This window comes from Vulpes lagopus, chromosome 1, assembly GCF_018345385.1.
Source record: "Vulpes lagopus strain Blue_001 chromosome 1, ASM1834538v1, whole genome shotgun sequence".
In the NCBI taxonomy this organism is placed as follows: domain Eukaryota; kingdom Metazoa; phylum Chordata; class Mammalia; order Carnivora; family Canidae; genus Vulpes; species Vulpes lagopus.
The window spans coordinates 18,751,321-18,763,689 of NC_054824.1; the positions used below are offsets into that span (position 1 = coordinate 18,751,321).

A 12,369-nucleotide genomic window follows, 5' to 3' on the forward strand; every position below is an offset into this window, starting at 1 on the left:
TAATATCCTCTTGGAAACAAAGCAGATAAGAAAGGCAGGTAAATAGAGAACAAGAAAGAAAGGTTGAATAGCAGGCCTCAAAAAGGCAGAAAATAGGTTGCAGAAGTGGGGGCTATAATTAAATACGATTACAGGGTTTTCTACTTACTTTCCAGGCTTTAAACATGGATTCATATCTACTAAGTAAAAGAGCCAAAGGACTTCAAGTCCTTCTCAATAAATAAAATTAATTCAAATCAGCTATTCAAAAGCCAAATTAGGTTAAAGGGAGAAGACTGGCTAAGAGATATGAACCTCATTGTTGGGGTACTTTATTTCCGATCTTCCGTAAAACCTGGGAAGACATCATATAATCAAAACCCTCATGGATTCACTTTCACTGAGTTTTGTTACATACTTAGGATTTACTCAATAATCATCACCATAACTAGTCCCATGATAAATCTTTGTAATTTTATAAATAATGTTCTCAATAGTTTTATATTCTTTATATCAGAGGTCACAAATTAGTGACCCTAACCAGAAAATACTTTTAAAATCTTTTCTGATATTTGCCAAAATGTTATAATTAGAAAAATTTATAGACATGTGGGCATACATACTTCATTTTAGTGACCCATAACTACAAAATGAACATTGACAGAGCTAACTAGCAATTACTCCTTTTAGGTGAGACTGGTCCAAAGTTCCTTGGACTCTCTAGGGTCTTCAACCTGATGCATTTATTTACATTACATTGCCTGACAGGTTCCTGTAGGTTTTTACATTTTTATTATGAGGTATAATAATGCCAATGTATGAAATTGTTTTTGAAGTGTTTTTGTTTTTTTTGTATAGTTAATATACGTTACATTAGTTTAGCTGTACAACATAGTGTTCTAACATCTCTATACATTATTGCTATGCTCACCATAAATCTAACTACCATTTGTCCCACACTATTACAGGACTGTTGACTATATTCCCTATGCTTTTTTATTTTAAATTGTGACGACAAGGTAAAGTTTACCTTGTAGAGGAAAGGAGGTGCTTCTTTCCTGACCAAAAAAAAAAAAAAAAAAAAAAAAAGCCATATAATATCTTGTATTAACTACTCAGAAGCTTGATACCAAATATGTAGTCAATCATATATGCTAGCATTGTATACATATTTTTTCAAAATCCCATTTTTCATTGTTCATGTATTTTTAAATTCTCTTTATGGAAACAATACTTTAAATCCTGTCTTCAAATAGAGTACACATTTTATTTATTTTTAAATATTTTATTTATTTAATCATTGAGAGACATACAGAGAGAGGCAGAGACACAGGCAGAGGGAGAAGCAGGCTCCATGCGGGGAGCCTGACTTGGGACTGGATCCCCGGTCTCCAGGATCAGGCCCTGGGCTGAAGGTGGCGCTAAACCGCTGAGCCACCCGGACTGCCCGAGTACACATTTTACATTCTTTTTTTTTTTTTTTTTTTTTTTTTTTTTTATTTTTTTTTATTTTTTTATGATAGTTACAGAGAGAGAGAGAGGCAGAGACACAGGCAGAGGGAGAAGCAGGCTCCATGCACCGGGAGCCCGACGTGGGATTCGATCCAGGGTCTTCCGGATCGTGCCCTGGGCCAAAGGCGGGCGCCAAACCGCTGCGCCACCCAGGGATCCCCCGAGTACACATTTTAAAAAGAGAAAACATTACCTACACTTGATATAGGAGTGACTCAAGTAAAAAGAAAACAATGAAATAAAATATTAAACATTAAAATAATATTTTATTTGGGGATTATATTGTCTTTAGCTAAGAATACATAATATTCATGAGGAAAAATAGAATTTGAGCTCAGCTACTATTCATAAAATGATCGTCACTCAACATTTTTTTTTACAAGACAGCTAAAAAGAGTGTAGTTTTCAAGAATGTACTTTAATTAGATATAACACCAAGTTTTCAAATAAGAATTTAGCAGCCTTGCAGTTAACTTTTTACAAGAAGCCAGAGATTAGATTGCTCTATTTTAATATTAATGGCTTAATAGCCTGCCACATGGCTAATGAATCTAAGTAATTAAAAAACAATACATAGAATGGCAGGATTCAATAAATACAAACTTTGACTATAACAAATGTTCTGGCACGCTCTTCTTAGGTGACTATATAAATTTCTAAACTTTATTGCATTTATTACAATTGAATTTCTTCTAAATATTTTTCTCTTTTGTATTTGATAGTTTCAAAATCAGGGTAAAGATCACATTAGACATTATCAAATTAATATAGTACTGTTTTCATAATGGCCTTTTGTAAAATGCACTCAAACACTTTCATGCATGAACATAATTAATACATCTTAAATGTGGCTGAATAGTTAAGTAGTTATCCCTTTATTTCATGTTGTTTACAACAATCTTTGGTCAGACTGACCAATTCTTTCAAAAAGTCAAAAACAAACCATGATGATATAGTCATAAGTTGAGTTATGTATATAGAATTATCAAACCATAGAAACTCATTGTCTTATTTCATGAAATATTTATTTCATGGGGTATTTTCTGAAAGTCTCTTTATGATTTATGATAATTTATGATTAAATTTATGGCTAATTTTTTAATATAAATTGAGAAACAAAGTAAGATGCTTTTAAATGAAATCTAGAACATCCAAAGTAAAAAGTGCTGTTTTAACTTCACTAAACTTCAGATCTGTTACCACATATAGTTATTTTTCTTTTAATACTATAAATTATGTAACAACAAAAACCACATTGAAAAAATGTTCCTCTCTTCATTGATGAAATCTAACAGCACTACTCTAAGTTCTTTGATCAGACTGGAATGGGTCTCTATAAAGTAATTAAGCCAATGTAGTACTTGAATTCTCAAGAATGATGATCTTACAGGAAGCATACAATAACATTTAGACTTTGTTATGTATCCACATAAAGTCAGTATAAAATTTAATTTGAAGTACATTTTTTAAAAAGAAGTTCTGAGCCAAAAAAATTGTTTTGCTTGTGGCTAGGCCCATTTATCATTTTGAAATTGTAGATATTTATAAAAATAACTGAAATTTTGCTGGTCATAAAGTATTGCTTCTATGCTATGGGACATGAAAGTGTTCGACTTTAATTCAAAATTTAGACACAGACTTTCAAGAGCTGTTTCTGTAGGCACTGTAGAGTTCAGGAACAGTCTTCATGTTTAAACTGAGTAACTGATCAGTTTGAAAAAGTGCAGGGTTAGAAACTTGGTAGATTCTCTGGTGGTCTGTTAGAGCTAACATATGATTATGCCCAAAGAATAAAAAAAATAAAACATCTCCAACCCCTCCCCCCAAAAAAACCCCACATTTTTTGTGGGTGTGTTTAACTAATTCACAGATTTAAAATGTATATATAGTTAAAGACACAGACTTTGTGTTACATATTTAAATAAAGAAAATATACAGTGTTGAATGAATATTACTTTTCATCTGTTAATCAGAAATTAAACATATTTCATAAATAGAAAGGAACACATTTTTATATCTAAGATACACGATTTCATGTATGCTTTTATTAAATGAAAAGTTAGTTACTACATATAACAAAATAGCCTTTTAATTACTTTTAAAACAGAAAAAAAGTTAATGTATAACTTAAACATTAATAACAGCAGTTTTTGACAATATTAATCCTCAAGGGGAACAATGAAAAAAAGACTGTTTTCTATAGAGTCAAAACAGATTGATTAAACCATAAAAGAATTATGATTCATGCATTGCATATATTACACTGTTTGACAGTTATTTTAGTTTATTGAATTCACATCTAGATAGTTTAAATTAGGTAACCAGTTCTTTGCTTTTACATGTGATCATAATGATCCAAACTGTGTTATAAGTCCAATGATAAAGGCAGCTGTAATGAATACCTGAGGAAGATTTTTGAGAGCATTCCTCCCTAAGAATAATGAAATTATTAAACAGGCAAAAAGACACAGGATAGTCATATAATTATAAATTCTTAAACCACTCTGAGATCAGATTCCAAACATTTTCCTTTGAGAACAAATCTTTTTGTTTTACTTTGAAATCTGATCATTACAGGCTAGTTTGAGTAATGTATTGGGAAGCACAACAAAGTTCAGAGGTATAGAGTACTGCTGTACTAGATTATCTAGGCTTGCAAGGGGAGCAAGATAGAAAGTGGTGGTATTTGTGCTGAGGTTTTGTAGACCTTGGTTTTATAATTTCAGAACTATTTCAAAAATTTTTCTGTTACAGTAGGTTCAGATATGCAGTATAAGCAATGACAAAAATTCCTCTGTGGTAGTTATTTCTCTAAATTTAATAAAATATGGTAAAAGTGATTGTTAGACATATTTACAGCTTATCCTATGATAACATATAGTGGCTAACTGGATATAAGAAAAAAAATATCCACAGGTTAGGAAGAGGCTTCATTATATCATTATAGTGATTTATTCTGATAATTTCTTCTAGAAAGTAGATTACTACTATTGTTTGCATTTCACATGGCCTGATCATTCTCTGAGAAATGGCAAATTCTTAAGGTTTAAATAAGTTTTATATTAATCATGCCTCTTTTCAAATAAAAGATATTTTATTTCAAAATTACTAACTAAAAATAAATTTCACCACCTGGTGGGCTATTTTATGATAAATTCTACTGTTACCTTATTTCTGAATGAGTATCTCTAAAACCTGAAGATTTATATGTATTATTGTTTAGTACTGCCCTACTGCTTCTCTTTAGTAAATTAAATATCTAAGGAATAATCATGTCATAGTATATTTTATAGTTCTACTTAACTCTAAGAATTGAAGAATAACAATCTATTAATGAGATTCATTTTTTAGCATATTGATGGATTAATTTGTCATAATATGATAAACAACTGATCACAAGTATTGAATATGATAGGTACTGTCAAAGTATAATGTTTTTACATGGGGATATTTTGTCTTTTAAATGAGATATTCCCATCACTAAGTGTTAAACTTAAAAGTCAAACTTCAGGAATGAATTTAAGATATAAAAGAATTTTCATTTCTATGTCCTTAAAATGCAAAGTAATTTTTCTTTATTTTGTTAAAATAGCTTAAAATATTAAGAAGGAAAGCTAATGGTTGGTAAGAAAGAAAAAGATTGATACTAACAGTTGGTCTCTGATTAACATTGAATTAAAAACATGAATGACAAGGCAAAGATTGACAGGTATCCAAAAACTTGTATTTTGGTCATTCTATCTTCATAATAACTATAAACCAACTAGGTTTTCTTAACAGAGAAGCAATCATTAACTTCTATGACAGAATTTTTCATAGCTTTTAAAGCAGACACAGTAGACATGCAAAATACCTAGCATGCTATGTTATCAAAAAATCTTCAAAGAATGATGCATATTGTGCTGCAGAAAGCAGGCCTTCCTAACACAATATGATTCACAGTAAGGCTTAAGTTAAGATTTTATTTTCCTTAAGAATTCTTATTGGAGACTGGACTGTATTAGTGAACAGACTGGATGACTGAATCTTTGAAAAAAAAAAAAAACTAATGAAATATACATTATCTTGTAGATCTTATTTTCTTCACTAGACATATCAAATATACACATTCTCTCTCGTTGGGCCCAGAATACAAGCAGGATTTAACTGTGCATTCTCTATGTAATAATGTCAAATAACATTATTTGCACAACTTTTCTCTCAGATTTTTTTCAGTGCAGAATTGTGAAGGGTGACAATGATGATATTAGCATTTTTTTAAAAATTACAAATTCTTTTTATTACATATATACTGATGGGATAACTGCCAAACAACATGAAAGGTGTTTATTGAAATTAGGTGATTTCTATAATTATTTATGCATTAGGAAGGAGGCAGCTTCTGATCAACTGTATAACCTGCTCTTTCCTTACTATATTTCTCAGACCACTTGCGAGTTAGTTCTAGATAAAGACTTGGTTTATGAGGCCGGTAATCCAGGTATATTGTATTACTGGTTCTTTTGGGAATAGCTTTTTCAATCTGAGTTCCTTCATGCCACTCATTAAAAGAGGTGATCGAAATTATACTGGGATGGGCATGGAGTGCAGCATCCAGAGCAGTTTCATAGTACTTCCCGTTGATTCGGTTCCGAGTGTTCTGAGCGTTCCATGGACGGATGCTGGTATCTATATATCCTGGGCCCACACTTGGGATAAACAGGAGGTTGAACTGATCACAAAAAAATCTTAGCCTTGCCCAATTCTCATATGATGAGCCATAAGTAAAGCCATTTGTGGCAAAATATGTGTAAATTCCATCAAAACCACCTTCAAGAATATCATATCTGTGTTTGCTCTCTACCAGAAGTGCAATAAACAGTCCATCATAAGGAGAATTGCGGATGCTCTGAGACCCTGTGGGGGTTAACAAATTGGCCCATTTTTCAGGCTTTGTGATATAAGAATCATAGATATAAAACATAGGAAGAGCATTGCCGGTCCTAGTCTTGTACCTATAAAAGGCTGGATGATTTCCATATCTAGAATACAAAAATATGTAAAAGTGAAGTGAATATCTGCAACTCATTTTCCACAGACAATAACTGTTTCTATATTGAAAATAGCTGAAACACGCTATTCACTTTCTTTGGGGGATCAGTTATATTAAGGGTAATCATTAAGAATGCATTTTTAATTTTGCAGATTGGAAAAATGAGACACTGGATACATCAAGACATTACCTAACAAGAAATTAATTATCTTATATTGAAGTTTACAAATGATGACCAATACTCTAAAAAGCCCATTTTCTATATGAATATGTCAACTGCTTTTTTTCTACCAGTGATAAATGTCTCACTGTTGCTGGTAGGTTTCCTTTTAAGAGTACAGTATCTGTCACAGGTTCCTATCAGTAAAAATCCTTGAACACAATGAAGCTGTAGAAATTTTTTTTCTTGTAATCAGACTAATTATAAATGAAAATAATGGATGTGGGCCCACAGATATAAAAGCAGTTCACATTTTATAATTTGAACCTTCTTTTGAAAAGGCAAAACTCTGTATTAGTGATTTATGGAATACCAATTTAAAGTATCAGCCAACAAATCATAAATAAAGCTTAATAAACACAAAATCAGTAAATAGAATCTATACAAAAAGTGAATCATAAGGAATTTCAGAAATGTTCCTCAAAATGATTATTTATTATAAAATTTAGTATATCAGACCATAAGTCTTCAAACTCAAATATAATTTAAATGTACTCTTATAACTGTATATTATCATTGGGTCATAAAACAGTAATATAAACAAAGAAACTCACTTGTCTATAATATATTTGACATTTTTGTACATGTTTTGATCATCTCGATTGCTATATGGTTCAATGTGAAAAGTGACCTAAAACAAAACAAAAAAATCGATTAGAGAAAAAATTATCTATAATGTAAAAATAAAAGTGAAAGTATATATTTTTAATAAAGTGATTTAACAACTTTAAGATAAATACTTATTAAACATAAATATTAACAGAATTCTAGCAGAAAAAGCCCTTAGTCAATTTTGTTATTGTGAAATAATATGCTCAAGAGTCTACTTTTTAACTACTTTAGGGAACTATGTGAAGGGAGGTACTAAATGAGGTAGATGGTTGGAGGCAAAATGGACAATCTGAATTCAGAACTCAAATGTTTGACTACTATGCAATACTTCTTCCTATATGTTTATTTCTTATAAAGAATAAATAGGGATATACTCTACATCCAGAGAAGTCTCTTTAAAAAGAATATGGTACAGAAAAATCTGGATTCTATTCCCAGGTGTGACCAATCAAGTTTACATCTAAATGGAATCAATAGCAACTTTTTTTTTTTTTTTTTTTAAGATTTGAGAGGAAGTGTATACCAGTGGGAGGAGGGAGAGAATCTCAAGCAGACTCCCCACTGAGCTCAGAGGCTGCCTAGGAGCTAGTTCCTACCATCCTGAGATCATGATCTGAGCCAAAATCAAGAGTCAATGAGCCAAGCAGGCACCCCATTAGCAAATATCTTAAAATGACAAAGTCCTCTATCATTAAAACATTTACAATTAATGTAATCAACATTTAAATAATCTACATTTAATGTGTACTATTACTCAAAGAATTTGTCATAAAATTACCAGAAAAATAACACCCACTAGTACTATGAATGCTTATTATTATGGTTTATAGATGTCTACCATAATTGGAGAAAGCAGTAATCAAAAGTATTTTTTTAAATACTGTGCACAGAAGATTCATTCTTTAAACTAAAAAACATTAGTTATATATAAATCAAGAAAAATTGGTTATGGCTAGTAAAACTATTTTGTATGAAACTTCTAAAGTAGTGTAGATTGTCACTTAGATCTGTAAATCAAATTTTGACCAGTAGCCATTGAACATCTTTATGACAATCTAAAAAACTTCTTGATGTTACTCTGATTTAGGGTTTAGTCTCTATGAAGCATGTATGGAATTAAAAACTTCTATGCTACTGCAACATAAAATGCTTTTGTTTTCGGGTCACCATGGTGGCACAACTGGCTAAGCATCCCACTCTTTGTTTCCGCTTACGTTGTGATCTCAGGCCCACCTTGGCTGTGGCTGTGCACCGAGTCTGCTTGGGATTCTGTTTCACTTTCCTTGTGGCCCTCCCTCTCATGCTGTTTAAAATAAATAAATCTTTAAAATGCTTTTGTTTTCAATTACCCAATTAATGTAAATTGAATAAATAAGTAATATGAATACTATGAATAATAAAATGAATTTTACTTCTTGTCACAGAATTTTAAAGTCAGACAGCATGTAGTGAAAATATTCTTAGTATTATTGAAATCCCATTTTTATTAAAAGGGAAGTTTTATCGGTAACGAAGGTTAAAAACAATTCTGTGTATCGGAAGCATTGCTAGGACAGTCATGGTTTTCAGTAGCTCTGGTATTTGCTTTTTAACTTCAAGTGAAGCAGATTGGCAAGGGTATAGGTATTTTCGTGTTCTTATCTAATGTTACCTCGGGTAATTCTCCCTTTAGATGGAATGTTGTATTTTCTAAGCTTCCATTTTATATATAAAGGGTACTATATTTAAGCAAATAGTACCACGGCATCCTTTCCTTCTTTTGCAAATTATAGATCAAAAAAAGCTGTTATTGAAATACATTATTTTCATTTTCCCTCATATAGTTCAAACTTATTATAATAAAATTATGATGTGATCTAGTTACTAGTCCTCTTTCATTGGGAAAAATCAATTAGACCAATACTAAAGTAACCTTATAAATGACAAAATATTCTCTATATAAAATCAAATGTTTGCGTTAGCTTTAGATTAGGAAATAACAGTCATAAATATGCCCTCATTTCATGTTTCTACACTTTTGACCTTTTTAGCTCTTCCTCACCCTGCAGCCAAAGTGAACTTTCTAAAGTGAACATCTGATGATTCTGGAGAGTGGGGTCAAGCAAAATGCTTGCCATAAAATATTCCCATTTATCCTCCCTCCAAAATCAAAGGATTAGACATTCATACATGAACAAAAGGACTCTCGTGGGTGTTTTTAGCCCTATTATCTTATACTCTAAGGAATCCTCTGTATGGGCTGGGAACCACAGGAGCCAGCCAAACTTCCTAGACCCCTCTTGCCCCTACAGGACAAAAATCAGGTAAGTGTAGAGGGAATAGCATCAGAAAGAGAACTTGCCAGAGTTTCGCCTTTTTTTTTTTTTTTTAATTTTTATTTATTTATGATAGTCACACAGAGAGAGAGAGAGAGAGGCAGAGACATAGGCAGAGGGAGAAGCAGGCCCCATGCACTGGGAGCCCGACGTGGGATTCGATCCTGGCTCTCCAGGATCGTGCCCTGGGCTAAAGGCAGGCGCTAAACCGCTGTGCCACCCAGGGATCCCGAGTTTAGCCTTTTCTAAGGCAGACTCTGGCACATCACTGTAAAGGGGAGAAAATAGAAGAGTTTGTCTGCCTGAGAGATAGTAAGAGAAACTTTCACTGGGCAGTGGGGTGGTTGCCAGGAAACAATGAAGAGTGCTACTTTATCTAGTGGTGGTGACCTCTCCTGCAGGGAAAAGAGAAAAGCAGTGAGTGCCTAGTTATGGCAACTGGAGAAATCCATTCTCTCCCTCAGCACTGGAGTAGGTAGGAGATCTATAACTGGGGGTTGGGAGGATATTGGGAAAGCAGCAGATAAGAATTTCAAATGGTGTAAAAGGGATTGTGCTTAGCAGGGAATACTACTGCTGGGATCATCCTACTGGGTGTAAATGCACCGGATGCTAAAGCCACATCTCTCTCCTCATGCTCTGTTATTTCTTATGCAGGATCCCATGTGCCACTGTGAGAGCAGTCTCCAGGAGATAAGAGAGCGGGCTCAGAAACCACAAACTTGAGCTATAGCATTACTTCTAGAAAACAAACAAACAAAAAGATTTTTGGCCTGGTACATGATAAGAACCAGGTAAGACATATAAGCTTTAAAAAACTGCCACAAAGAAGGTACAAAACTGGAACAGGTGCATCTTCATAAACACAGAGGAAAAAGATGACAACAGCAGTACTATAGAACATAACACCCATCTGCAGAAGACAAAAAGAAGAATTAAAGAGGTATGTACTACTTCAAATGTGAAAGTACTAATGAATTTCTACAAAGGTTATGAAAAATCAAGGAAATATGGCACCACTAAAAGAAAATTATAATCTTCAGCAATCAAGCTCACTGGCACAGAATAGTTTAACTGATAAAGAATTTTAAATAGTTGTAATAAAGAAACTCAACAATTTATAAGAAAATTCAGAAAGACAATTCAATTAAGTTAGGAATCAAAAACACAAATAAGGGCAGCCCAGGTGGTTCAGCAGTTTAGCGCCACCTTCAGCCCAGGGCCTGATCCTGGAGACCCGGGATCGAGTCCCACGTCAGGCTCCCTGCATGGAACCTGCTTCTCCCTCTGCCTGTGTCTCTGCCTCTCTCTCTCTCTCTGTGTCTCTCATGAATAAATAAATAAAATACTAAAAAAAAAAACCACAAACAAAATGAGTTCTTTACCAAACAAATTCTGGATCTGAAAATCCAGTAAATGAGATCAAGAATGTAACAGAGAACATATATATGAGGCAGACCACAAGGAAGAAAGAATAACTGACATGGAGGATAAGAATTTTGACATTAACACAGAAGAGGGAACTTAGAGTTAAAAAAAAAAAAAAGTGAAGAAAGCCTAATGAGTGATTATCCATAAAAAAAGACAAATATCAGAATAAAAACAAAACAAAACAAACAGCGGAGGATTTCCTAAACCTGAGAAAAGGCTTGCCTACTGAACTCATAGATTATCCTTTTATCTCTAAACAAAATGACCTTGTATAAGACATAAATTCTCACAAATCAGTACTAAAGAATCATAAAGGCATTCAGGTTAAAAAAAAAAGTAACTTACATAGGAATTCCCATTAGTCTATCAGATTGCTCTGTAGAACCTCTACAGGCCAGTAGAGAATATAAGGATATTTGAAGTGTTGAAAGATATAAAATTGTCAGCCAACAATACTTATCTGGCAAAGTTTTCCTTCAGATGTGAAGAAATAAAAGCTTTTCCAGACCAACTAAATCTAAAACAATTCACCACCACCAGACTTGCCTTGCAAGCAATGCAATAAGGGATTCTTCAAGCTAAACAAAGACAGGCTGACCAGCCACATGAAAACAGAAAAGTACACAACACACTAGGTAAACGTAAAAAAATATACCTTTCAGACTTAGAAAACTAACTGTAAATTAGGATGGTGTGTTAGCTATTCATCTACGGTATAAAAGTTAAAGGAAAAGCAAGAAAAATTACAAGTTGTTAATGCAACTCAAAAAAAAGAAGGTATACATACATTGTAACATCAATAATATAAAATAGAAACTTTCTAGGCAGTCAGAAATAAGTTATCCTCAGCCTGAAATGGTTTCATCTCTAAGATATTTTATGCTAGCCCCATGGTACATACAAGACTAAAAACCCACAGCCGATCAACAAAGAAGGGGAAAACAGAGCATACCACCATGGTAAATAACCAATTTACAAAGGTTTCTACCTAGAAAGAGAGGGAAAAAGGAAAAACTGAAATACAAAACCAGGAACCAATTAAAATAGCATCAGTAAGTCTCTACATATTAATCATTACTCTACATGGAAGTGGATTGAACTCACTAATCAAAAGGCACCCTGGTTGGCTGGACAAAAAATATGACCCAATTATTGGGTGCCAATAAGAGATGTACTTCAGCTTCAAGGATGTGTATAAGACTTGAAAGGATGGGAAAAAAATACTCCATGCAAGTGGAAACTGCAATAGAACATCAAATATCAGCATA

The 12,369-nt window shown here is 33.0% G+C and overlaps 1 protein-coding gene across 4 annotated transcripts in view; it reads right to left on the reverse strand.

Annotated features, from left to right (window-relative positions):
* Positions 1-1,625: 1,625 nt before the first annotated feature.
* The window catches only part of MANEA (mannosidase endo-alpha), a 64,031-nt gene continuing 53,287 nt past the window's right edge, over positions 1,626-12,369 (reverse strand). For all 4 annotated transcript variants that reach the window (XM_041761070.1, XM_041761084.1, XM_041761092.1 and 1 more), the window contains 2 exons: positions 7,298-7,374; positions 1,626-6,512 (listed from right to left, as the gene is read on the reverse strand). In XM_041761070.1, coding sequence (XP_041617004.1) covers positions 5,855-6,512; positions 7,298-7,374 — 735 coding nt within the window. In that variant the 3' untranslated portion in view covers positions 1,626-5,854. The remainder of the gene's footprint in view (positions 6,513-7,297; positions 7,375-12,369) is intronic.